The sequence below is a fragment of the Micropterus salmoides genome, unplaced genomic scaffold (assembly GCF_014851395.1).
Source record: "Micropterus salmoides isolate LMB-PRFRI ecotype aquatic unplaced genomic scaffold, ASM1485139v1 Ms_hic_scaffold_3, whole genome shotgun sequence".
Taxonomy (NCBI): Eukaryota; Metazoa; Chordata; class Actinopteri; order Centrarchiformes; family Centrarchidae; genus Micropterus; species Micropterus salmoides.
The window spans coordinates 8,503,866-8,531,813 of NW_024042261.1; the positions used below are offsets into that span (position 1 = coordinate 8,503,866).

At 40.8% G+C, this 27,948-nt stretch overlaps 1 protein-coding gene across 1 annotated transcript; it reads left to right on the forward strand.

Annotated features, from left to right (window-relative positions):
- Positions 1–3,345: 3,345 nt before the first annotated feature.
- Positions 3,346–27,358, forward strand: LOC119882653 (alpha-2-macroglobulin-like). The gene is made up of 35 exons (XM_038692799.1): positions 3,346–3,446; positions 3,795–3,975; positions 4,075–4,231; positions 4,590–4,642; positions 6,071–6,091; positions 6,700–6,862; positions 6,937–7,021; positions 7,335–7,476; positions 8,554–8,671; positions 8,769–8,878; positions 8,964–9,131; positions 9,290–9,517; positions 10,238–10,301; positions 10,416–10,561; positions 11,181–11,330; positions 11,650–11,790; positions 11,878–11,968; positions 12,074–12,224; positions 14,003–14,228; positions 15,206–15,332; positions 15,492–15,613; positions 15,724–15,775; positions 16,100–16,183; positions 18,722–18,898; positions 20,898–20,973; positions 22,072–22,228; positions 22,498–22,572; positions 22,893–23,055; positions 25,108–25,295; positions 25,859–26,071; positions 26,316–26,434; positions 26,704–26,794; positions 26,878–26,946; positions 27,029–27,134; positions 27,269–27,358. The coding sequence occupies exons 1-35, from the start codon at positions 3,361–3,363 to the stop codon at positions 27,310–27,312; spliced, it is 4,344 nt and encodes a 1,447-aa protein (XP_038548727.1). The 5' UTR covers positions 3,346–3,360; the 3' UTR covers positions 27,313–27,358.
- Positions 27,359–27,948: the final 590 nt, after the last annotated feature.

Sequence of the window (27,948 nt, forward strand, 5' to 3'; positions counted from 1 at the left end):
TGGCTCTCACATATTTAATTCACTTCACACCTTATCACTTTATCATATAAACATTCAAACCAGCAGCGTTATTTGTGCTCGCGCTAGTGACCCATAACTATTCCATACTGCACCTTTCAATTGTAAAAGAAATAAAATAAGCCAAATTAGTGCCAATTCTTAAATAAATAAAATATTTCATCAGGCCTGAGTGTGGTCACGGACACTCATGGTCAGCTGTGAACCTGCAAGGCTAAAGCCAGGATAATGTTAGGTGGCAGGATGCAGGATCGCCTTTCCCACGATATTAGACGTGAATTTAGCTACTGAGTCTTTCTCAGACTCAGCTAACTGATGGAGTTATGATCATATTTCAGTTTAGTTTTCGAACACAGACTGTACTGCCAGGCGCACAGAGCGCACTGAGACGCCCCGGTGGCGCGCAAACAGATCTGCATTCTCACCTCGACTCATCCGGCACATCTTCACCCCCTGCACATATGGACTGTGTAAATTAAAAATGTCTTGAAATAAAGCCAAGGACAGCTCTCCCATAATCGCTCATCAGTCCTCATGATGCAGCCCAACCGAAAAACCAACATTAAAACTCAATCTTCAAATGATCTCCCCACTGACTTAAGCTATCATTTTGGCAAGGTGTTAAGCATACTCTGTATGACTGCTGTAAACATACAAACACAGGGACATCAGCAATTAAGCAGTTGTGCACTTTGTGCTTGCACTCTGTGTAGATTATGACAGCATTCGCAGCCTCAAAAGGGAATGCAGGAAAGCAGAGCGCAGATGGAAAAAATCCAGTCTCCAAGTCCATTACCTCAGTCTGAATGATTTATTAATTAACTACAATAACATGGTTAAGGATGCGAGAACACACTATTTTTCTGAACTCATTACTACACATAAACACAATCCCAGGTTTCTGTTTAAGACTGGGGATCAGCTGGTAAACCCAACCCCTCCTTGTGCCTCAGCTGGAAGTAATGATGACTGTGAATTGTTTTTATCTTATTTTACCAATAAGGTGGTGTCAATCAGAGCCTCTATTACCCCCGTGGCCTCTTACTCAGAGGTCCCTCACCAGCAACAAGAGAGTTTTAACCAGTTTTATCCCATCGACTTGTCTGAGCTTTTAAAAACAGTATCACAAATGAGAGTGTCCTCCAGCCCACTTGATATAATACCTACAAAGTTTTTACTGAAAGTAATAGATTCTGTTGGGCCCCATTTGATCTCTATTTTCAACAGCTCCCTATCTACTGGTTGTGTCCCTGATTATTTTAAAACGGCTTGCGTGAACCCACTTTTAAAGAAACCTGGTTTAGATCCCTCCCTCCCACATAATTTTAGACCAATTTCAAAACTGCCTTTTATTGCAAAGATTCTAGAAAGAATTGTGTCCAAACAGCTGCTCACTGTCCTGGAAAATAACAAATTATTTGAAAAGTTTCAGTCTGGTTTTAGGAAGTACCACAGCACTGAGACTGCCCTGCTTAAAGTCACCAATGACCTTTTAATGTCTGCTGATGAAGGCATGTGCTCAGTCCTGGTACTCCTGGACCTTAGCGCTGCTTTTGACACCATTGATCACAACATCATGTTAGACAGACTGAGGCACTGGGTGGGGATCTCTGGTACTGCCCTAGAATGGTTTTCATCCTACCTGTCAAATAGGAAGTTTTGCGTGTCTGTAAACAACTATGTCTCCTCGTTCTGTCCAGTTAAATATGGTGTGCCTCAGGGGTCGGTCTTAGGACCCATTTTGTTTTCCTTGTATCTGCTTCCCCTTGGACATATTATCCATAAACATGGCATTTCTTGTCATATTTATGCTGATGACACACAAATATACTTGCCCGTCAGATCCACAGACCCTGGAGTTCACTTAATAACTGCCTTTGTGAAGTTAAAAAATGGATGTCAAATAATTTCCTCCAGCTGAACTCAGACAAAACAGAAATCCTGGTCATCGGGTCTCAGCAGATGGCAAATCAAATACTGCCATCTGCTGGTTCCCTAGTAAATCACATTAAGCCTGTGGCAAAGAACCTTGGTGTTTGGTTTGATAGTAATTTAAATTTCGAGCAGCACACCACAAAGCTTGTTCAATCATGTTTTTATCAACTTAGAAATATAGCTAAAATTCGATCTATGTTAACTTTTAAGGACACCGAGACCATTTTACGCGCCTTCATCTCATCACGCCTGGATTATTGCAACAGCCTTTTCACCTGTTTAACCCAAAAATCTATTGATCGACTCCAGACTGTCCAGAACTCAGCTGCCAGGCTTTTAACCAGAACAAAGAAATATGACCACATTACTCCTATTTTAGCTTCATTACACTGGCTCCCAGTATGTTTTAGAATTGACTTTAAAATTCTATTGATCACTTTTAAAGCTCTTCATGGCCTCTCGCCTTGTTATATTTCTGACCTTTTAGTCCCATACGCACCAGCACGTACCTTGAGATCCTCGGGCAGAGGTCTGTTGTCTGTTCCAGAGTCTCGACTGAAAACTAAAGGGGACAGAGCGTTTGCTGTCAGGGCCCCGAGGCTCTGGAACAGCCTGCCCGAGGAAATCAGGTCGGCTGAGTCAGTGAACTCTTTTAAGTCCCTTCTTAAAACATACTTTTATAGGAGAGCTTTTCCCGATCTTATTTGACTTTATTTTATCCCTTTTATTTTATTGTATTTTACAAATTTTATATAAAATTTTCATGCTCATGTTTTTTTTTGTTTTGTTTTTTGTTTGTATTATTCTTTACACTTGTTAAAGCACTTTGTAACTTGTTTTTGAAAAGTGCTCTACAAATAAGGATTATTATTATTATTATCATTATTATTATTAAAAACTGTGTGACAGCGATCATGCAGTAATAAGCCCTGAATCTAACTTAGATCCCCTTTTGGTCTACATCACTAAAATATCCTCCAGCAGATTTGCAGTCTAAAAATACTAATAATGCTTGTAATCAGTTATTTTGTGAGTTCCCCTTGGTTTGTTTGTAAAAAGTCAGTGTGAATCTGAACCAGAACTAAAATGCAACAATGTAGCCTATATTTTTTTCCAAAAGCTGTGACACCAAGAGCTCCTTCATGTTTAGATGAAACATCTCTGTCTGCAGGGAGGAGACCTACTCAACGGGAAAAAACAGTGGCGCTTGTCTAAACCTCAAACACACCACCACTGGGAATATTCCCGCTGACTGTCTGCTCCGCCTTAATGAGTTTCACCTGTCCCTCGTTGTCCTCCCCTATCTCTGGTATATTGAATTCAGTGTTGTTTCCTTGTCAGGGGGCAGAGGCTATCACAGGCTATTTAACAGGCGCTGACGCTGAGGTGCATGTCAGTCAGTCAGTCATGGGTCTTCCCGGTTTTCAGATGTGGATATGGACGCTGTGCGTCTTTGTGAGCTGGATGTGTGTGGGCCAGGCAGTGGCAGGACCGTGAGTTTACTTGTTTTGTCTTCAGTATACATTGTGAATTAGGGTTTGAATGGGTTAAATAAAGATTAAATGGCTTTATTAAATTTATCTGCACCACACTTTGAAGAGACAATCGATGACCAGTTAACTAATTTGGTTTCATAAAATGCTGAACTTTATCAATTTGGATGGCTGAATAATAATTAAACAGATAACTACTAAAAGCTCATTGGTTGTATTTGGAAGTCTACATTGATGAGGGGGATATATTCGCTCTTCTGCAAAGTTAAAGAAACAAGCATGCATATCTACAAGGTTTTGTTTAAAAGAGGAACAAAACACACGTGTTTGTATTGTTTGTATCTGCAGGCAGTACATGGTGGCCATTTCTGCAGTTCTTGAAGCTGGAGCTGAGACCAAAGTCTGTGCGAGTCTCCTGCAGCCCAACGAGAGTCTGGACATGACCGTCACTTTGATGTCCCAAGAGCAGAATAAAACCCTTCTCAAGAAGACGTCCCGTAAAGACTTTCATATTTGTGTTCGGTTTCAGGTCAGCCCTCAACTTGGATTAATTTCCACAGTGTACTTTAAAAATGTTGTAATTAAAAACACCCTCTATATTGAACCTTAAAAGATCTTTCTGTTGCAGGTTCCTTTAGTGCAGAATGAGGTTGTGCAGGACTTGAAGGTAGAATTGCGAGGTAACAAATTTTACTCAAAAGAAGTCAGGAAAGTCATGATCAAAGTCTATCAACCAATGACTTTCGTCCAAACGGATAAACCGATCTACCTCCCTGGACAAACGGGTAACGTTGAGCTGTGATGTAACAATATGGTACCATATATAGACAGGTTTCCTCTTTACAATTTAGGATCTTGTTGACCCATTTGGAAATTTGGCTAGGTAATGAGAAATTGTGGTCTCAAAACTCCCTTTAGCTGGCTTTAGAGGCCCTGACAAACTGTACAGTTCTAATGTTAATGAATGCCAAACAAAGGCAGTGATGTAAAGCCGATGTAAACTTATCTGTTGTTGTGACCTTAACTTTCAAGTTTCACAATAATGTAACTTCAATGTAACTTCTGAGTTGACAAATCAAGAATGTTTACCCTGGTGTAGATTAGCTGTAACAGCTTCATATGATCTTTTTGCTTTTCTCTCAGTATATTTCAGAGTCGTTACACTTGACACCAAGTTGAGACCTGCCAGGCAACTGGTGAGTGCTCAAACCCTTACTATATATATATAAATTTTTTTTTTTAAACATCTCATTAAGAGATGTCCCAAGCCAATCATAAAGCTCAGTATTGCCAATCCAGCCATGAATCTAATACTGAAGTACTGTCGTTGTCAAAGTAACTAAATGGCAGTCCAAACTAAAACTTGTCTTCAATCATGGATGCCTTTTTGTTGTTTTGTAACTATGTACAGTGTAATTATCAGCTGTGTCATTACTAACCTTCTAGTTAAGGGTTAAATGTCAGGCAGAATTTCCTTTTTTTTTTTTTGGACGCGCGATCTATATTTCCCCCAGAAGAATGCACGTTTGTGCCAGGATGAGGAGTTTAAAGACACTAACGGCTAAATCTAACACTACAGTGGCCAACAAAGCCTTGGAGACTTGTTGGCAGCACATTGAGTAAATAACTTAAAGTGTGTCTAATTATCTTATGGACATATTGGTAATTGAGTTTAAAAGGTTCAACTGCATATTGGGGGCATTGTAGGTTTAGGGAACAATAAGCCGCCAGCATGAGAGGGTTGACTGATGGTCACAAATCTACAAGTATACACTTTCTGACTCTCGTCAGTCATTTGAGAATTTTTTTTTTTTTAAGGAACTCAATAACTAAACTTGGCAAGACTGCAACATCACATGCTGTGTAGTATACATGCAGTGGAATATTAAATTATGCTTCACAATTGGCTTTCACCAGTGATGGAACTGTTGTGATCTAAGCCCGCAATCAACATCATATGGCTCAGTATTTGAGGCACTGCTGTGAGCCTTGAGCCTTTTCAGAAGAACTCGACAGTGAGGCTTTTCTTCCCTCAAATGTGACTGGGTTGGTGGGGTCTCAATGTGGTCAGTTATTACCTCTCCCCAGGCTCCCTGTTCATCTAAAATATGCAAATGGACAACACCACAGAAATTTGCACACTAATAAAATCAGATGTACTCTATAAATAACTTAGGCTGCAGGGCTATATGAACGTAATTCTATTGTGTTAAGAATATCTTCACTTGGATGCAACCCCAGTGGAAAGTGCACATGAGAGCCAGTCAGGATGAAATCTAATCTATCCACCTTTTGTTGTGCAGATTAAATGGCATCTCATACTTGACATCACAAGATACTCCTGAAGTTACTCTGATAAGCCAGTTACCTCATTTTGTAGCATAGGCCTCTGGGGGGGGGGGCATAGGTAAACTTGCCAGTGCTGAACCAGTTTCTCACTTTGCCAGGAACCCTTTGGAAAGGCCCTTTTCTTAATGTGATACACATACCTGTACACAAAAATGTAAATATCAGAGAATTGAACCTCACCCCCCCATATTCTAGTCTCTTAAATAAAACTTAGGTTTATACTGTTCTCACAGTATCCTAATACTTGTCCTTAAACCTTTTTTTTTTTTTTGCAGTACAATATCATCGAAATTGAGGTAAGACTATCTACGCTTATTATGTAAACTTTGCATGTTTACCTCTTATACACATCACAAGGTTAAGCTTCCTATGAGGTCAGCATTTCAGGGTTTTAAACCAACCTATGGAAATTTATATTTTGGTAACTTATGTCATAATATACAGAACTACAGTAAAGGTAAGCTAAACTAATTCTTGACCTTGGAAACAAAGCTTAACCTAAAATGTCTTAATAGCTGCATTTATTTGTTCAGTTTGTCTGCTTCATTAAATCTTTTGTTGCACTGCACAAACGCCACTGTTGGTGAGTTGGCTAGCTAATAGAGCTAACAAGTGGACCATAAGATCTTGTCAAACTATATTAAACTGTAATTTAAAATGCGCAAATGTAACTAACACTACTAGCTTGATGCATTGGTTGATCTGTTTTAGTGTCTAAAATGTTAATGTCTCAAGGTTTCTTTAAAGTAAACATGATTTTCACACACTTATCAAAATGCATGTCTCAATTTCATCTGCCATCTTGAAGAAAATAATCAATAAGCTGCATTTTTAGCAGTGAATTTCTGATAATGTAATCATTATCCTGTCAAATACTTACTGTTCCGTTTGCCTTATTGCACAGGATGCTAACAACAGGATTGGGCAGTGGCTGAATGAAACGTCAAACGGTAAAATACTGCAGCTTTCTTACTCCCTGAACTCTGAGGCCCGTGAAGGAACCTACCAAGTCATTGTGTCAATTGGTGAAAATAAAGTGTATCAGAGCTTCAAGGTGGAGAAATATGGTAAGTTTGGTTTTTCTTAACCTTCCATTTCAATGCATCAATGAAGCATGAATGCTAACAGTCATGTTCCCCAGTTTTGCCAAAATTTGATGTAAAAATAAATGCGTCTGATGAAGCAAGTATTGAGCAGAAGGAAATCAAAGCTGAAGTATGTGCAAAGTAAGTAAAGCCCTCTTACTCATTAAAGTTCAGTTCCAGTTGGTGTGAATTACTCAACACAACGTGGTGTGTGTGTGTGTATATGTATATATATATATATATATATATATATATATATATATATATATATATATATATATATATATATATATATATATATATATATATATATATATATATATATATATATATATATATATATATATATATATATATATATATATATATATATATATATATATATATATATATATATTATATATATATATATATATATATATATATATATATATATATATTGGTCTCTAATCAGGTATACATACAGACAGCCTGTGCCAGGCAGTGCTGAAGTTCAGGTGTGCCGACCTCTTGATCAGTATGTTCTTGGAATCACCCCTGAACATCCACAAGGAGTCCCTGACATAACTGCCCCATGCTACAAGGAGACAAAGCAGGTACAGTTGCTGTGGCAACTAATTTTTGTGCTGAAACAAGGTGCAAATAAAGGTAGACCTTAGAGGCAGGAGTACAAATGGTGCAGTCTGCTTATCACAAGGATAGCAACAAATGCCTGTCATTCATACCATTTTACTTTCTGTGCTTTCTTTGGCATAGTCTGTAAGCTACTTTTTGTTACTCTAAGCTGGCTACAGCTATCATGGTAGTTTGATAGTCCAAGACAGCTGGCTGTGGGGGGGTTGAGTGTAAAGCAAGGGTGTTAGAGTTGCTTTGCTAGACCTTGCACATGAGCTGCAAAAACTAAATGTTAAAAATTAGGGGTTTTTCATTTCCAAAAGGCTTGGATGCAGGAAAAACTGGACAGGGGCAACCTCAAACACTTGTGTTCTTCTCCCTTGGGCTCTTTCCTCCACCTTCCCCTCTTCCTTCATGTCAGTTTTCTGATTCTTCATTTTGAATCTAAAATGAAGCGTGTTACATTTAACTTTTAAACTAATGAACTAAGCGTCTGTTGGAATGAGTAATGCCTAGCCCCAAATTTTAAAGATTGAAGTAGGGTGTATTAAATGGTAATCCTTGGAATTACAAGTTTTGTAAGTGCATTGTTCCTGCTATGCACAAAGGTCATAAGTATGAGTACTAAGTATAAGTACTTTATGGACTGAATATCCTACCAGCAACTGTTTATCCTCACTCACTTAATTGAACACCAGCACATAGCAACTGACCTGGAAAGGTGTGAAACTCAAGCTTCAAAACGGGTAGGTCAAATTAAGCAATCTGATTAGTGATGAGCATGTACAACTGGTATTGGGTCACATTCCTTCATACAGATCCATATCACTCCGCAACAAACGGGGTTAGTTATAATCTGAGCTTTGTGGGGGTCTCGTGTCCCATTTACACCTGGTATTAAAATTTGACAATGTGAAACAGTGTATCTGCTATGGACAGTCTCCACACTGTAGACTGTAAATGAAACCTGACCTTCATTTTATATGTGCAGCTTCCAGCAGCAATTTTTGTAGGTGTTAAAATGTCCTACCATCCATGCTTTGAATTTTATTTTGTAGATGGACAAGAGAGGCTGTGCCACTTTTTTCTTCAAGATGTCAACTTTCACAAAACTGGACCAAAAGGTGCTGCAAGATGTGCTGGAACTCAGCACCAAAGTGGAAGAGGAGGGGACGGGCAAGTATACGGTTTCAAGAGTTGGTGTATTAAAAAATACAAGGTGTTTAAACCACATGCCATACACGTTGTTGTAACATGGAGGTTTCTTGTACAGGTATTTCACAACCACAGGGGAAGAGAATAGGGATTTCATATGTTGTTGGAAAGCTGTCCTTCATTGACACACCCAAGATTTATGACCAAGGATCAAATGTGGAGGGAAAAGTAAGTGCATGTGGTCTCCACTTCTTCAGTCTGATTCTATTCACAGTGCAAATGAAACCATGATACAACTTTGTGCTTCTAACAGGTTAAAGCAGTTCACTACAATAATACACCCATTCCTGACATGCCAGTGTACCTGTTTGAGGGTGAAAGGTGGTCAGCACGTCTGGTACAGAACCTCACAACTGACAGTGATGGGATTGCCACCTTCTCATTCAGCACCGCAAACTTTAAAGGAGACATCCACCTCTACGTAAGTAATGGGTAGCACTAAGACATCTGTCAGTCACTTGTTGTTTTTTTTTTTTTTGTAACTGAAAAGCTGAAACCTAACCTATGCTTGTCATATTGGAACTGTTGACTATTTCTAGACCATGAGCACATTTGTGGTGTTTCTCTTCTGCAATCTAGGTTGGCAACAAACCGACGCTGGACTACGTTGGTTATAGAATGCCATACTATGAGGTTGGAGATCAAGTGTTGTCTGCAGCCGAACCTTCTTCTCCTGATTCTAAAACAATCAGCTCCCTGGAGGTGAAGAAGAAGGATCAGCTACTTCTCTGTGACAGAGAAGAAGACATTTCCATCAAATACACTGTAGTTGGAGAGAACCGGGGCCCTGTGGATGTGATGTATCTGGTGGGTGAAGTATTTCTCAGCTGGTCACCGCTTCTCTTCCAGAGACATGGACATAGGAAGATGCTTTTAAAATGACCTCCTACGTTATATTAATACCTGGCCTAAAGGAACACTCTTAATACCATTGATTTAGCTAATGAGACTGGGGACACCAACAGTCCATATGACTTTTGGGGTATAATGTGTTATGCAGTTTGATAGCATCTGCAGCCTCTCTTGCCCTTCTGGAAAAACAAAACATGAATCCTTCCATGTCTGCAAGGTACCTGCCTACCCCAAAAATGTAGATTCACCTGTTCCCAGGCTACTTGTTCCTTCAAAATAAAGTATCAAATTAACAAATGTCTTACTAATTTAGCCATTCAAGACTCAATGTACTGTTTAACAATAGGATTGAAACTAATGCAGCAGGACTAGATATCATTTTTCATTAAAGATGCCCCTCTGGATATGTTGCAAATGATTGGCTGTGTTACAAACCTCTCCTTTCACAAACATGGTGGTTTGGCAGTTAACTGGCAAGGTTTACTTGAGGCTTAACAGAGTAACTCACTTGCTTTGAGACTGACCTCATATCTGTTCATAGTGCAACTGTATTTTAGCCAAGCAACCACTTATTAATGTCCTACATACTGAACTTAGAGCAGACCTTTTGACAAGGACCAAAGGAAATGAGGTTTTACTGTTTCATACTCATTCTATCGTGTTCTGATTCTCCAGGTCTTATCCAGAGGAGCCATTCTCATGCAAGGAGTTAAACGGGTTGAAGTGCAAGCTAAATCAGGTGGATGACACATTAAAATCACCCTTTTAAATTAGCATGACCTGATCACCTTTGAGCTGCATTTTCTTGACCTATGGAGGCATGTGAATGATGACAGTTGGTATGTTGTTTCAGTGACTGAGGGCGAGGTGTCCTTCAAGTTGACAGTGTCTGCAGAGATGGCACCAGGCGTCCAGGTTGTAGCTTACGCCGTCCTCCCCAGTGAGACTGTGATCGCCCACAGTGCTGACTTCTCCACCGAGAAATGCTTCAGTCACAAGGTCAGTGAGAGAAGACGCGTGGCAGTGACTGTGCTTGTCAGATGTAGGTGTAGAATCAAAGTGTCTGCTACAAAAGGTCAGAGTGAATAAACACTATCAAATGAATGACTTTGACCCAATTCCACAAATGGTGGTGTAATCTGTGTGCTGTGACAGTGCTTAGTTCTACACTGATCTAGACAGTTGTCTGCTAGTTAATTCAAGTGGGTAAAGCATGTCCCTTGTCTGAAGCCACAGCATACAAATAAGTTGCATTCAGTCAGCCAATTCACAGGGAATAGATTACTGTAAAACTTTGAATAATGGCAGCTTCTATTTGCTAAAAGTCACTGAATTGACCCTGCCTAAAGCAGCCGATCCCACAGGGTTTAAGGTTTTATACACCCAAAGAACATCTATGAAAAACCAGACAGGCATCTGTGGCAACATGTTGCCAGGCCAGTAAACAGGATAGGCAGCTATTTGAAGTTTTATGGGTATGTAAATATATGTAGCATTTAAACTTGACCATCACCGTCAGTGATGCAACTAAAATTCTGAATACCTCTTGGTGTAAACACTGAGATCATAGGTTCTGTTATACTGAAGTCCAGATGGCGTGATGTGTTTTGTATGTCAGGTGTCGCTGGAGTTTTCTCCGTCCTCAGCTGTCCCAGGAGAAGGAACCATACTGCGGGTGACGGCCCAGCCAGACTCTCTGTGTGGTGTGAGTGCTGTCGACCAGAGCGTCCTCATCAAGGAGCCAGGAAACATTCTGAATGCAGACAAGGTAACTGCTAGAATCAACTGAACTAATGGATTCTTATTGATACCATTTAAGTGCCCACTGCATAACCTGACAGTCAACATCAGTCACCAAGAGATGATTCAATTTTCTTCCAGTTAACTGTATAATACAGCTGTTTTGACCAGTTATAAAACTGCTGTACAAATAAGTTCCAACCTAATGTGCTGTGTCCCTCAAGTTTAACATATGTATAAATGTACTGTTTTGACAGACCCTTTAAAGCCACATTTCAAGATGAAAGAGTAAGCCTTGTCACATCTTCATAAAACATGGCAGCTTTGAATGATGCCTTTCTTCACAGATATTTGACTTGTTGCCTGTCAAACAAGCATCCTATATCCCATATGAGGTTCAAGATCCTGATGAATGCTTGTCTGTGAGACCAAAGAGATCTGTGCCATACCCCACTGGGGTCGAGGATGATGCGAATTCTGTTTTCCAGGTACTTGTGCAAAAATATACAATATATAAAGGCTAAATTTAAACACTTATGAATGTTAACCTCTCAAATGCCTGTATGTTTATCTAGAATGTAGGGCTGAAGATGGCAACAAACCTGGCTATTAAAGTGCCTTCATGCCTCAAGTACAAAGCAAGAGAATATTTCAATCAACCTTATGGTAACTTTTGCTCTATCAAGCACCTCAGATTTACCAGCACTTAAACGACTCAGTCGTTGCTGTGTTCCCCTTCTAATGGAATGTTTTCTGGTTCTTTCGGTATAGGTATCAGATATAAAGGTGTTCCTCTGGTAGCCGCAATGAATGAAGTAGCATTCGCACCTGGCGCAGTTGGTGAATCTCCTCCTCCACCACCAATAGAGACAGTTCGCACTTTCTTCCCTGAGACCTGGATTTGGGACCTGGTGGTAGTTGGGTGAGCTGTCACAAGAGTTTTGATGGATGTAAATTGGCAACATTTGAGTAGATTTGGGCCCATAGACTGTGCAGTAAAGTGATTCTCTCACTTTGTCTTGCTGCACATGTGAACGTCCTAAAATCTGCTACTGTTCATTGAAACCAATTTTTGGTATGTTAAAACAAATTTGGTCTCTTTTTGTCTTAAGGATGTTTTGACACTTGGGACAATTATCAGGGGAAAGCCTTTTGGGCTAGTGCGCATCATGCTCAAGCATGGTTCACATTACTGGGGGTGTCTTGAGGCTTGGACCCCCCAAAAGTAGCAAATGGTTCAGGGCATCTATCTTGACTAATTGTAAACATTACAGTATTTGCCATTTGATGCCTTTTATAATTCTTTAAATAGTTTCTGACACCCTAAAATGGACCATGCTATTTCCTAACGTTGACGTTAGTTGAATGTCTGCCACAGCACAGCTGCTCCAGTCCAGTGCATCACATGCAAATAGATACTGCAGGTTAATGTCAGTAGTTGAATATCTAGCTTCTTTAATACACCCAATTTTCCTACCTTCAGAGTCTAGTAATTGGCTTTCTTGAACTTAAAATGAGCTATTTAATGTTAGCTAGCTGGATGGTCCACCCTGTAAGTTCAGCACATTACATTTTTATTTTATCATGTAATTGCTATTGGCAAACACTGGTGCTTAGACATGAGCAGTGAAATTAAGGATTGGTTATTGCGGAGGTCCATCAATAGTCTATTTCACTAAAAGTCATGACAACTTTTCACAATAAGCATAGCATTTTTCACTCTGGAATTCAGTAGTCTTGCCTGGTTTGGTAAATGTCAAAACTCAGGTTTGTTTCAAATGTAGCCTATTTTCAGTTTTATTTACATTGCACCAATTCATAACAAGTCATGTCAATCCATTTTTCAGATGGAACAGGCTGATGCCTGAGCTACTGTCTAACTAATCAGTCTGTCTTGACAAGTACATGTGAGAAATGCCTAAAAGCTATGTCAAACACTTAATTGATGTGGCAAGGTAAGACAGGTCTATCTTAGTGCAATTTAACTGATCCCATAAGACACCTAAGAAATATTAACAATAGGCACTTCTCAAATTGATCTGAAAGATCATTCTCATTAGAACACCCACATACCAACACTAAGAGCTGAAATCAACAAACATTATTTGACATTCCTTTTCCATGCTTACATCGCAGTTAGGAGTGACTGTCCTTAACAGGAACAATACATCTTTAATTAGGGTTTTTCAGTTGCATTTGAAGCAATGCATTTTTACACCCAAAGTTAGGATGTTATCAAGATCATAACTTTGGGAATATCAATTGGTTTAAGTACAAATGCAGTTGAGGACGAGACAAAGACCAAAGTGGTCTGAAAACTGGTCTTGGTCTCAAGTACTACAACACTATTTACAGAGATCAAACAATTTACCTAATTCCCCCAACAGTGTTAAATGCAGACACATTTCATCCAGTCAACATGAGCGAAAGGAAATATTTGCTAAAGAGGAGAACTTGATGATAAAAATTTCAGACTTTCTTGCAGTTTTGCTCTGGAACACTTTGATTTTACTGCAGATGTTGTGGCATTGGGAGCCCAATTACTTATTGGTAGGCAGGATATTTTGGATCACTAATTTGGTTAGTGCAGTTAATCCTACACATTAATCATCTTCTCACATTGTTTTTCTTTGTCTAATCTGAGTTATGTCAGCATGTTTCCAGCTCACTGAACGTGTCTGTGTGTATCTGCTGGTTCAGAGTGTCTGGAACAAAGGATGTGTCCCACACTGTCCCAGACACCATCACCACCTGGGAGACGGAGGCTTTCTGTTTGTCCCCTCAGGGGTTTGGCTTGGCTCCTCGTAAAGAGATCACCGTCTTCCAGCCCTTCTTCCTGGAGCTCAGCCTGCCTTACTCCATCATCCGGGGGGAGCACTTTGAACTGAAGGCAACCACCTTCAACTACCTGTCCAGCTGTATCATGGTAACCAATGCTTTTACATGACCTAGAAGATATGCATGCTAACATGCTGATGTTTAGCAGGTATATTTACCATATCCACCATTTTATTTGAGTTTGTTAGTATGCTAACAGTTGCTAACTGGCAAACACAAAGTACAGCTGAGACTGGAATATCATTAGTTTTGTAGGTATATTACAAAGAATTGGGCAGACTTGATCTGATGGTGCTAGATTAAAAGTTGAAGGATCAGCAAATGTATTGCAATTCATCCTCTGGTGGAAATTTTCATACCAAATTGTATAACTGATCCTATGTATGCAGGTTATGGTCTTATAATCCCACACTACTGATTTGTGACTAACCCATACTTTTCTGGTCCGTGGGAAGCCCTTCAACATTTTAATCAAACTGCACACATGCATTACTGCCATTGTCGTCTTGTGTTTAAATTGCATAGTCCTAAAATGCAATTGTTTCTTTTCAGGGACACTTGGATTATCTGGAACATTTTTTTTTTTTTTTAAATCAAAATAGACTAGACACTAGTGATAGCTATAGGGTTGTAATCCTTGAACATCTGGCTTTTTGTACATGTACATTGAGTCTAAACACCTCCCTCTCTATAGAGGAACCAGGCCAGACTATCCTTGGTCCCTTATTCCTCAACGCAACTATCACTACTTTCAGAGGGCTAAAGTGATAAATACAGATTCTCAATTTGTCATATTTGCTGATCTCCCTTTATTTCAGACTTCGATGAATCCAAACATGGATGTACAACAGAACTTAATTTGTTGGGTTATGAGTTGAAGTAAAAGACAAGTCTGCTTTTTTCCCCATTAAACAGATTATGATTATCAAATCCCTTCAAGGTGGAGTTAATGTTTCAAAGGCACTTTACATACAAGTATTGAAACTTGTAATTGACATTCCTCTTCAGCATGTTATATTGTATTTGCCATAAATCCAGTTATAAAATGTTGTTTCTGTTGAACAGGTCACTGTGACTCCAGCACCCTCTTTAGACTACACCCTCACTCCGCTCTCTGGTGACCAGTACACATCCTGTTTGTGTGGCAGTGAGCGCAAGACCCTCAGCTGGACCATGGCCCCCTCAGTCTTGGGTGAGGATCAAGCTTTTATCCACACTGGTGTCAAATGTTAAAGGGTTGCTGTCTTTCCTTTTCATCTCTATGAAATCAGTGAAATACACCTCAGTGACACTTTGACACAGGATCTGAAGAAATTGTTACTCAAGTTTCACTCTGCTTGTTGTTTTTTAGGGGTTGTGAATGTGTCCGTTACTGCAAAGGCTGTGGCATCCCGCGCTTTATGTGACAATAAGATTGTGAGTGTTCCAGAGAGAGGACGTATCGACGTGGTCACACGATCTCTCATAGTAAAGGTTGGTACCTTAAAAACAAGATGACAAAGACAAGTTTATCCATTAACCATTATTTTTTGCATTTAATACAAGCTGGAAACTTTGGAAGTCACATTATTTCTTCCTCTCAGGCTGAGGGAACTGAGATCACCAAGACCTACAACTTTCTGCTCTGCCCAAAAGGTCAGTATGGTTTACACCAGGCATGGCACATTTACATAAAGGAGAGCCAAATGCTGTTAAGAAACTAAACATGTCAAAATACAATGCACATTCAGTACTCGCAGGTAGAAATTAAATTCATAGTGGCATGTTTAGCGCAGGTGTCTCAGATTATTTTAATGTCACTACTTTTATATTTACCAAATGAAGAGCTGCTCATACCCAAAGAACCCCAATTCATCTTTTTCCTGATTTTGTTTTAATCCACTGACATCCATTCAACTAAAATTACATCTTAGTTCTAGTACGGAGTTTCTCTCAAGTGTGTATTCTGTCTATACACAGGGAAAGCTGTGACCGAGCAAATACAAATAACACTCCCTAAGAACATGATTGATGGATCTGCCCGTGCTTCACTATCAGTCCTGGGTAAGGTTCATTTTAACTTTTGCTTTATACTAACACATTTTGGTAAGTTAACAGGCTTCCCTCCCCTGAAGCCTCAAAGGCATCAATAACAAAACGGACTTGAATGGATCCTTTTAAAGATCATGTTTTGCTTTATCCATTGTTAAACTGTTCATGTAAACATGAAGCAAATCTAAAGATCCCTCTCCAGACATGTTTGAAGATGTATAAATAATACTCTGGATCACCGCCGCCACATCAGGCACACCCTCAAACCAAGCTAGTCTGAGCAGAGACCCTTTGATTTTAGGTAAGCCCCTTTTCCACTGCACAGTACCAGCTCGACTTGCCTTTGTTTGGTTTTCCATTGTAGAAATGTTTATCACCTCTGTCGAGTTTCCAAGTGAGCTGGGGATACTAAAATGTAACGTGAAAATACGACAGACTGCTGATGGTCAGAATCTTCACTGCATCATTGCTTGCACCAGACAGAGGCCAGCAACAGTTTTATATTATAGTTTTCGTATGGAATTTCATCACTAAATCAACTTGAGACGTTTTGAGGTGAGAACAGCTGTGTAGATTTCAAATTTGTTTTGAGAAGTGATGGCAGAAGAATTTGCTTAAATATTTTCGGAGTTGAGGAGCTCAGCAAGTGGCTGCGGGGAAGCCTGCGCCAACCCGCAGGAGGAGCGTGTGAGGCCGGCCAGCCGCCCGCTCACAGAGCCCTCTGCTCCCACCGTCACACAGACCGCTGCAGCAACAACGGCAGAGGAAAACACAGCTGGAAGGTTTTCATACCGCTTATCTGTCTTTACATTCTGAGGAATGTTAACTTTAAAAAGATAAAGCTGTGTGGATCACGTGTGTCGCATTGAACATTACATTGCTGTGTGTGGCGTCGCTATGGCGACAAGCTACGTCCTATCTCTGTGTACTGTCTGCAGTGGAAAACGGAGTAGAGTCTATGGATTTGCGCTATGGTAGCATTTTTCGGCAAGGCAGCATAGATCATCAGAACACTGGCAACAGTTCAACATTTAGTCCTAAAAAGACGATGTAACTCCGACTCTGTTTGGGCCTGGAAATTCACAATCACAACCTGTAAGTATGCTTTATTGGCTGAATTTTATTTAAAAAACGGCAATCTAACTTCAGACTGTTCAAGTGCAGAGTTGTTAAATGTTGGCTAACATGGCTAAAGTTATAACTATAATGCTAACATTACACCTGATGTGAAAGCTACTGAGCAAACGTTCAAATTGTTTGGCCAATTTTTATGTAAATGAGTTGAAAAATGGTTATTTTGTAGTTTATGGTAAGATGTGGAACAATGACGTGTGGTTGTGGACTTGAGAGTAACTTATACCATCTGCTAGGTTACAGTCTCAGTCTGAAGCGGCTTTGATTTGGATCACACTACCTTGTTTCTTACGACCCAACCTTCTCTGCTTCTGATTGGCTAGTAGTCCTTACCTGGGAACTGCGCATGCGCAACTCCCAGCAAAGATCTTGTACAAGATGTATCACTCTGTAGCTCAAGAGCAGAGTGTACAACACACAGGGTGAAAAGAGGCGCTGCAGCAATGTGCAGTATGAGGAAATGTTTTATTGAAAATTAAAGCATGTAAACCTGTTCTGGTACAACCCCTAATTAAGATTTTGAACCTGAAAATGAGCTTAATACCACCTCTTTAATGCAATGGTTTTTTTTTTTGTACTAAATATTAACCCCACCCCCCATCCAAGAAACTTGTAGCTACAGTGCCTGGGAGGACAAGATGGCAGAGTTGCCAGTCAAATCAGGTTATTTACATTAAGAAATTGTTTACTTGATTCAGTAAAACCATATGTGAATATTAAACAGCCACACCAAGAAATGAAGTGTTACATGTCTCATTTTACTGTAATACTTTTTGTTACATCTTGGGAGGGATGGCTCATCTGGACTAACATTGTTAGTTTTATTGCCAGTCAGTGTTTTTCTCAGGAAGGTAACGGCACATTTCTGTCCTGTTGAAAAGCCATAACAGTCTTGTAGAACTACATTAAATTACAATCCAACTTAAGAGGTGTGTTCCCCCCCACAGCAGTAAATTTAGCTGGCTGATCTGCGCTTTATCTTGTGCTGCACTACGAGAGCAGATGACAACGCTCTATTTGATATGCTCTCCTCATACAGAGGCATCTTGTGGCCTCAATCATAAAGCAGCTTATCTGAGAATTACTGCATGACCTACTGAAGGAGACCATTGATGAACACTGGTATAGGATGACAAGTTCATTTCTAAGTGTTAGTGTTCGCAACAGTATTGACTGTTTCTGCTCTGCAAGGTAGTGTATGGTTTGTGCAATGGTCACTTTCAGTGCATGAGCAGAGAAGTTAACCCACAGGACAATACACTGACCTAATCTCATGAGTTACAAACCACAGCAAGAAGCATGTGTGCCCAAGCCATTTTTAGTACCCTCTAGGAACCCTTCCATTGTCTTGTGGATTTGCAGCATGTGAGTGTCTAACTGATTGCAGGGTCTTAGTGAGTCAGTGTTCTTGTGCAGGTGACATTCTGGGCCGAGCCCTGAAGAACCTGGATGGGCTGCTGCAGATGCCGTATGGATGTGGAGAGCAGAACATGGCGCTCCTGGCCCCCAACATTTACATCCTCCAGTACCTGGAAAACACAAAGCAGCTGACCGCAGCCATCAAGGAGAAGGCTACCAACTTCCTGACCAGTGGTGAGTCTCTGCTAACTTCATAAACATTTGATCTTTAAACATGACAAATCTCCCACCTAATAGTCAGTGCTGCTTAGTCACAATATAAGCAGATCTGAGTCACTGCTTGATGGTGCTCATCTTTGCCACTAGAGGTCAGGGTCTGCTCAAAGTTCAGATCCAAATTAACTGCCTCGTGTTAAATTCAAATTGTCCAAGTTTGACTTGGTGGAGGAACTTTGTGGCTATTGGCTTGTGAACTTAACTTTCATGACTTCCATTCAATGAATTTGCTCTTTAGCATCCCCAACATAGCATCTAGCTGAACTTGGTTGTGCATTTCCTCGTTCTCTACCCTTTTATATCCTGTCAGCTGTCCAATGAAGGCACAGAATTTCCCCAAAATGTTTCATTCAAACTTGACATCAGCAAATTAACCTTAAATCTAGGGCTGGGTTGGAGACACATGATGATGGCAGAGGACTAGCTCTGCCTGCACTGACAATGTAACTTAAGACATTGCAAAAGTTGCATTTTGTTGGACCACTCTGTACTCCGGGACAGAAGAGGCCAGGATACCCCAAAGTAGCACAAATGTGGTAACCAGAAGTTGCTCTTGCATTTTACCAAGGCTAGCACAAAGGCTAACAAATGACAAGGTAATGGTGCCAATGCAGACATATTCACCCAGCAGGAGCTAGCCGCCAGCACCGCCCCCACAGCTACTGACATGTCTAGGCTGATCAAAGATGCCTCCGAAGTACAAGACTGGAAACTCAGAGATTAAGAGGTCCCCATTTGCAGTGGAAAATGAGCAGAGGGCGATCTCGAGCTTCTAATCACATTGAGGCCGGCTGACCTTCCTTGAGGAAGCTAACCAGGAGTTACAGGAGAAGCCACCTGAAACTGGAGGAGGTTGTGCTGCTTAGATGTAAACTGGCTATTAAACGGGAGAAACGCCTACATTTTGTTGGCTTTCCAGAGGAGTGTGAGGGGGGTGATGCTCAGGCTTTCCCCTGATATTCCAAAAACATAGATCGGTGTGAGTGGGTTTAGTTTTATTTTTTGGGAGGCTAGAGCTCAACAGAGCACACAGACTGGCACAAGACGTCAGTCACACGGAGGCCAAGGGCTCTCATTGCTAGACTTCTGAGATTCCAGGACAGAACCCATCGTGGAAGCAGCACACAAGGTTTCCTGGAATGGGCACAATATCATGGTGTCACTGACAAAAGTCCGCTTCAACGAATGCAAGAGCTTACTCCACGATCATCATGTGAGGTTCTCCTTGTTATATCCTGCTGTGGTCATCATTCAGACACTGGAGGGTCACCGTGAATTTGATCCAAAGAAGGCACTTGCCTATATTCATTCCCTGGGTTAGTGCAATGCGTTCCCCTTTACACCTGTATGTCAGACTGTAGTGAAGTTGCAACTGAATTTTTTTTTTTTTCTTGCTGCTTATCCCACTTATGTATTCATTACTCACTGCTATGACCAGGTTGTACATCAGTTGCTTTTGCACATGTGTTGCAAAGATTTGGAAAGTGAATCATTAAACAATCGGCTGGCAAGTTAAGTAATTGTTGTTAATGTGAACGCATTAAGTAGGCCTAATTAACGCCAATAGTAACCGTTTACTATTAAGTCCATTGCTCACTAGCTCTGAATACAGTCAAACCATGGGTCACAGAACAGGTGGGATGTTGATCAGCCACCCAACAAGCAGCAGAGGGAGGCTGCAGCAGACTACACTGGATGTAGCATGTGGGAGAAGTAGATGAACAAAGCAACCTGTAGCCTTTCATTGCTATTGTGTAAAGGCAGTACTGCTGGTAAAGGGCACCTTGTTTAAAAACATTGTGGCGTGTGTGTGTGTAGCGATATATTTAAACTGAGAGTGAATTCACTACTTTAAAACTCATAATTTTACGCTTAACTGCGATTAATGGCAATCGTTTCCCAACACTTAAAATCCTATGAGTGTTAATGTCCTAATAAACAGGTTTCTATTTTACAGGCTACCAGAGACAACTGAACTACAAAAATGGCGAGGGTGCTTACAGCACATTTGGAACAGGAACAGGGAACACTTGGTAAGAACACCTGATCATCCACAAAGAATAAATACGTTCAAAGTGTGCAACCTCTAAAGTTGCACTAAAATGACCTGATTCACTAATGGTGTAAATTGCAAATACAAAACACCATGAACAAACTGAATTTTGTCTTGCAACTACAAAACATGGCATCAAACAAATGCACAACACATCTTGAAGACAGCATGTCTTACAAGGACAATACTATAGAAACTGACTTTCTGCTGTGATTGTATGTAATTTCTTGCAAATGTCCTGAGAAATTTGCCCTCCACCACAGCAGGTGGTATGAATCCATTTAAAAGCACAAACAGGCTGAGTAGTAAGTAGCTGCAGTTTCAGGACCACAATCCTAGGACCAGAACTGCATTTCTAGGACCCTTGTTTACTGTGAGGCTGGCTAGCAATGTTGACACCCCCCGAAGCCTTACCCTAACAATCACAGGGCGTTTGCCTAAACCGAAGTTAATGATGCATGATGACCGGATAACCCTACAGTTGCACACATGCTGGCAGACGGGGTTAACCTTGTGTTGCTGTGCATTACCACCCATCCACTAGATGGTACTGTCACAAAAGAACTACAGTCCTAGAACTGCAGTCCCAGGATTGGGGGGGTCCTGAAACTGCAGCCTCAGTACTGCAGGTACATAATACTGGGCAGGTTAAACAGAGCAGATGAAAGCAGCATCTTGCACAAGAGGATGGTGTTCTGTCTAGGTATGCAAGACCAGCGTAAATCAGACAAAATAATGGCTATATGAACAAAACGTATTGTAGGGTTTTGGAAGACATGCTAATGTTTCTAAAGCATGATGCGTTAAACGGTTGTATTCATTAGGAATGTTTTGTATTTGCAAAATTTGGTGTTTGTAGCTTCACTCTGAGCACAATCCTGCAAAACTTTTTTGGATAATAGGATGACTTGACATACCACCGATGTGTTGTGAACACAATGCTTCAGGTCTTTGCCTTACCTCATTCATTAAAAATACATATGCTTAAGTGGCTACTACACTGACATTACACAGATCAAGTGCTTCCTCTTCACTTCATTGTATCAGTTATTGTTTGACCTTGTTTTAATATCCTCAGGCTGACTGCTTTTGTGCTGAGATCTTTTGCCAAAGCACAGTCTTTCATCTACATTGACCCAACAAAGCTTGCTGAGTCTAAGTCTTGGCTGGATGGTAAACAACGAGAAAATGGCTGTTTCCAGCAGCTGGGAAAACTCTTCAACAACAGAATGAAGGTCAGTCTCTGTATGAAAATGCTCCCCTCAATATCTATCAGTTGTAACTAATGCTAACCTGGGGCAGTGATTTGCAACATGAGACTTCACGGCTGACATTTAACATTCTTGCATGAGCATGCGAGAGCTCTGGACTCTGAATCTTTTGTGAAACAGGACACGCCACCATTTGCAATCTGCATGTAAAGCTGTGCTGAAAATCACTTGAATCTGGCGCCTGTGTTTTGGAGCTACAGTGATAACGTCTGCATGATGCTTCCTCTCTACAGGGTGGTGTGTCTGATGAAGTGACTCTCAGTGCTTACATCACTGCTGCCTACTTGGAGATGAATGTGCCCCTGAATGTGAGTAGACTAAACATGCCACAAATCTCATGCTGTTATGACTGTAAACTTGAAATTTCCTTTACAAGACACAAGCCAACATACATATTAGAATAGTTCATGTACTTTTATACAATGTGTTTTGTAAAATACATTTTCTAGCATTTGTCTCAAATCTTGTGGTTATTTGTTTCATACACTGAATTCTCCCTGGCTGGAGATGGTGGTCATTTTATATTTAGCATGGGAATTGGGTTAGGGTATTGTCATAGAATAAACTTGCTTAAATCAGTTTAGTCCTGAGCTCATTTATTATAATGTGTTCTTTGAATCTGTTATAGGATCCTGTGGTGAACAAGAGCCTGTCTTGTCTCAGGGAGTCCATCAGTGACTTTAGCAACACCTACACTACAGCTCTGCTGGCGTACGTCTTCACCCTGGCAGGAGAAACGGAGACCCGTGCTCACCTTCTGAAGCACCTGGACACTGTTTCATCAAACCAAGGTGAGTCATCCTCCTGAAGGAAATCCTTCTGGCTTCATTCCTGTGAATCACAGCTGTCATTTATGCTGGGATGTCCCCACCACACTTTGGAATGGCATATTTCGTCTCAATTTTTAAGCATTTGTATAAATGTCAACAAGAGGTGTTGGAGTGCTTTGAGATGGTTTTATTTGCACAATGAAACATGCAATGCAACTTAAATGTAAAACAAATGTGCATCTTCCAAATTGCAGCAGATTACTGCATTATATTAAGTTGTCACCAGCTGAATTTCTTTAATTTCATATAGACATTTCTGCCATAAATTAGAGCAGAAAGTGTCTCCAGAATGCAGATGTGGGACTAAGTAATAATTTTACAAGTCTCCGGTCACAATGCGCTCTTCACCAAATTTCAAAAGTTTTTACAAGCTAAAAATAAAATGGATTGAAGCATTAGCCTGCGTGGGAGGAGGGGAGCACGTGACAGTGAATTACTCGAGTTGACGAAGTTGCGTTACAGAACGCTGAAATACAACCATGGTGTGTTGTCAGGAGATGCAGTGACAAAACTATAAATTGCTATGTTAGAAGATGCAAAAAACAATGGATATCTTACGAGCACCGATCCGGTAAAACAACACTAAACACACCTTAGGGAGGGACAAGCGCCTCAGCTGTGAAAGGGGTGTGCTGGATTTATAAAGTGGTGGTGTGAAACAGCATCTGGCGCTATCGGTTTCAGCTTACTACACAACCCATTGTTGGGTACTGGGGTGTACACAAAGGGTTAAGCCAGTTGAAATGGTGAAGCCAACCAAAGCCTGCATGGATAGTTCCATGTAGCAGAATTACAGCACTTCTGCTGTTGTCATTAAACCACGTTATGCTGCACAATTATGCGCAGTACACTGGTGCCAACAGAAGTAACCCTGTAGTATTGGTCAAATGTGTTCACTGCTCTCCATTCAAACCAGCAGGGTGGCTTCATCCATTAATATACTGTCTATGGGGTGTACAAGGCCAGGGACAAGAGATCGTGGAGCAGGCAGCCGTGACGGTCGGTGATTGGTCCTCCTTGATGGAGGAAGCCACACGCTCCAGTCTGAGATCCGTGCTATGTTGATGCGCTGCGCAGTGTTTTTTCTTAACATTTTATATTTGGGCATGGAGTGTCAAGTAAGCTCAACTCAAAAGGGTGAAGTCACTGTCAAATTGCAAGTCTTTGATTTTTGTCAAGTCTAAAGGAGTCATTTTTGTGACTCAAGTCCACACCTGCCAGAATGCAGGAAATGAAGTGTCTAGTGCTCTAATTTTTCTGGGTAGGACCTCAATAACCCTGCTTGTACACTGAACAAAATTATCCAGCATCTTTGTGATTTGAGATCCGCCACCTGGACAGCTGCTGCAACAATCTGTTTGCATAACAGAATTTCTGTCAGGAGCTGTTTCAGGGATGCTAATCTGCATGCTCGTCCTCATCGGGGTCTCAACCTCAATGCAATTTTGCACAGCCATTAAAGAGAAGTGGACCAGCATTCCACAGGTCACAATCAACAACCTGATCAACTCTATGCGAAGGAGATGTTGCACTGTGAGGCACATGGTGGTCACACCAGATCCTGACTGGTTTCCACCCCCCCCATACAGTGAAACTGCACATTTTCAAGTGGCCTTTTATTGTGGCCAGCCTAAGGCACACCTGTGCAAATACCCATGCGGTCTGATCAGCATCCTGATATGCCACAGTGACGTGAATGGATTCTCGGCAAAAGAAATGCTCACTAACAGATTTGACAGACTCATGAACAATACTTGAGAAATAGCCCTTTGTGTACAGAGATCTTTAAGTTCAGCTCATGATGATGAATGGGGGCAAAAACAAGTGTCTATAATTTTGTTCAGTGTATATTGGCATTTCATGTTTCTTTAAAATATAATCTTGCTCTTGTGTATCATCATCACACCCCTAGTCTGAGTGCTTATATCCCCACTACTTTTCAACAGTGACACTCTTGCTGTGAATGTGGCTCACCCTGTGCCTGTTTGTCTGTTTGTGGATGGCTGTTTTCAGGAGGTTTCCTCTACTGGTCTCAGACAGCGACAGAAACGTCAGCCTCTCTGTCTGTGGAGATCAGCTCCTATGTGCTGCTGGCCAAACTCAGCGGCTCTCCCACTGCTGAAGACCTGGGCGCCGCCACCAGCATCGTCAGATGGCTGACGGGCCAGCAGAACTATTATGGAGGCTTCTCCTCCACACAGGTACAGCCCAGACAGCTGGACTTCACAGTAAATGTACAGTATTCTCTTCTGGCCTGTTCATCTGAATATGATCAAGGTAGGAGCAGTTATTTGAAATGTCTGTGTCTTAGCTGTGACTTAATACTGAATTCACTCTTGTGAAAGCAGTGCAACTTCAAAAGGCCAACTTGCATTGGCTAGGTAAACAGCCCTACTTTCATCTTTGTCAAAACACATTTTTCAGCATAACTAGCTTTTTAAATGTGGTGGTCAGCTGATTAAGTAGGATAATTTTCTCAATCTATTAGAACTAAATCCTTAAGTTCAAAATAACACTTGCAACATACATGATTTCACCATATGACATAACATATTCTCAGTGTTATAGCCCATTAACTAAAACTAAGCATACTGTCACATTTTAAATTGTAATATTACCTTTAGAGATGGCTAGTATTTGTTCCTGTACTAAAATCAGCATTGAAATTTATAAATGGTTCATCCACTTAGTTTAGCATATGCAGGAATTCAAAGTCAGTTTCCATTTGGTTCTAAGCCCATAAAGTAACTGTTGTGTGTTGTAGGACACGGTGGTGGCTCTCCAGGCTCTGGCTCTCTACGCCACTGCAGTGTTCAGTACAAAGGGTTCCAGCACAGTGACAGTCCAGTCTCCCAGTGGCCAGCTGACATTTGATGTGAATCAGAACAACAAACTGCTCTACCAGGAAAAGCTGCTGCAGCAAGTTACAGGAAAGTACAGCCTGGAGGTGAAGGGCTCTGCATGTGCTTCAGTGCAGGTCAGTGATCACTGTCACTGCAGCACTTCCTGTTTCTGACCTACACAAACACAACACTGCAAACATAACCATGTCCAAATGTTAGCATCCCAGTACTAATACAAACTTTAGACCCACCAATGTCTCCAGTTTAATGGGTGGTATAGTTTGTTCCCATGTGCTTTCTTGCTCCAAATAAAGGGTCAAATCTAACTATTAACACCGCTCACTTTAAATGAACATTACACATGTCCCTGTGTCCCAGATCTCTCTTCACTATAACATCCCAACTCCTGCTGCTGTCACCACTCTCAGTGTGGAGGTCAAACCAGAGGCCAACTGCACATCTCTCAGACCCAAACTCACTCTGAAGCTAAAGTCCCTGTAAGTAATCAACAACACTAGATCCATGTTACAGCAATGATTGAAGAATACTGTAATTTATGACAATCCTCTGAATCTACCAGCTACTGACTGTTGGGGGACAGACTGTGAGAAATGATTACTGGTATATTTGTATATGTAAAGATATATAGATAGATCTCTTTACATATCTCTACTGTAAATGAAGGCTTTCTGTCTCTGCATTCAACTACTAGAACTATGAAGAAAAGGATGAAGTCTAACATCACATTTTTCTGGTTGCATTGCAGATATAGTGGAACAGCAAGCACTACAAACATGGTGATCCTGGACATCAAAATGCTCTCTGGCTTTGTCCCAGACCCAGAGTCTTTGAGGAGGGTGAGTTATTACAGTGACTTTAACCTGAGTAGGAAATGAATAGTGTTCAATAAACGACCCAGCTGAATGTGGTCTCCTCACAGCTCAAAGGTGCCCTGCTGGTGGATCGTGTTGAAGAAAAGGAAGATCACGTTCTGGTGTACATAACGGAGGTGAGAGGGATTCACAGTGAGGAACAATAGATGATGCTCTCCAGATTTGTGACTGACGTGTCGTCTGTTTTTATTCCAACAGTTAACAAAGGACATACCTATCAACCACAGCTTAGACCTCCTACAGGAGCTCCCAGTGCAGAACCTGAAGCCAGCCGTGGTCAAGATCTATGACTACTACCAGCCAAGTAAGTCAGATACTCAGTCCTCTCTAATGCTCATTTACAGAGACCACACTGACAAACGTATCTGAATACTAATTTTGAGTACTATGTTAACCTGAATAAAAAGTTTGACTCTTTGTTTCTCTCTTCCCCCTCAGGTGACCAGGCTGAGACAAAATACATCTACCCTTGTCGTTCTTAAAATCACCAAAAATTCAAGAGGAATAATTAAACAAAATTAAGCAAAATGTCTTGTCTGTCTTCATAGTGAATTCTAGTCTCTTCTCTTGCAGTAGTCAGTCAAGTCATCTGATTCCAGTATAAATGAAAGGCCTGCATTTTATTATAGAATGTGACGTGTAACTCGATGTCGCTTTGTGTAGACATACGCAAACATGAATGTTTGCCTGTTGGCATGCAGCCACTGTACCGTACTTTAACTGTCTCTAAAGTGACATTCATGCACAATGGACATAAAATAGTGATAAAAATATTCCACTTAAAATTGGTCTTGTGCCTTTCTGCAGTTTATCATATAATTTCATCTGCAGAGCAGATTAATGTAGGAAGTGGAACTGCATACAAAAAGCATAGTGTGATGGCTTTCATAGGATTCATTCAAGTAAGGTTAGATGCACAACTCAGTTTTTGCTGATTAAAAGATGAGCCTGACAGAGTACAAATATGATACTTTTGTCTACTATACCTCAGTGCAGGGGCATAGCACAATTCTGGGCCCTACATAAAAAGTAGCCTGAGGGCCCTCTTGGTCCAGTATAGTTGATTGTACTCACCTTTTTCTTTTGAAAATTAGTTGGGACCCCATTTTCCTCACTTT

Excerpts from the sequence above, each read along its gene's own strand:
- LOC119882653 (XM_038692799.1), top strand. The coding sequence starts at position 3,361 with ATGGGTCTTCCCGGTTTTCAGATGTGGATATGGACGCTGTGCGTCTTT. Across the intron at positions 6,863-6,936 it reads CTTCAAGGTGGAGAAATATG|TTTTGCCAAAATTTGATGTA; the intron begins GTAAGTTTGGTT and ends CATGTTCCCCAG. Across the intron at positions 26,795-26,877 it reads ACCCAGAGTCTTTGAGGAGG|CTCAAAGGTGCCCTGCTGGT; the intron begins GTGAGTTATTAC and ends GTCTCCTCACAG.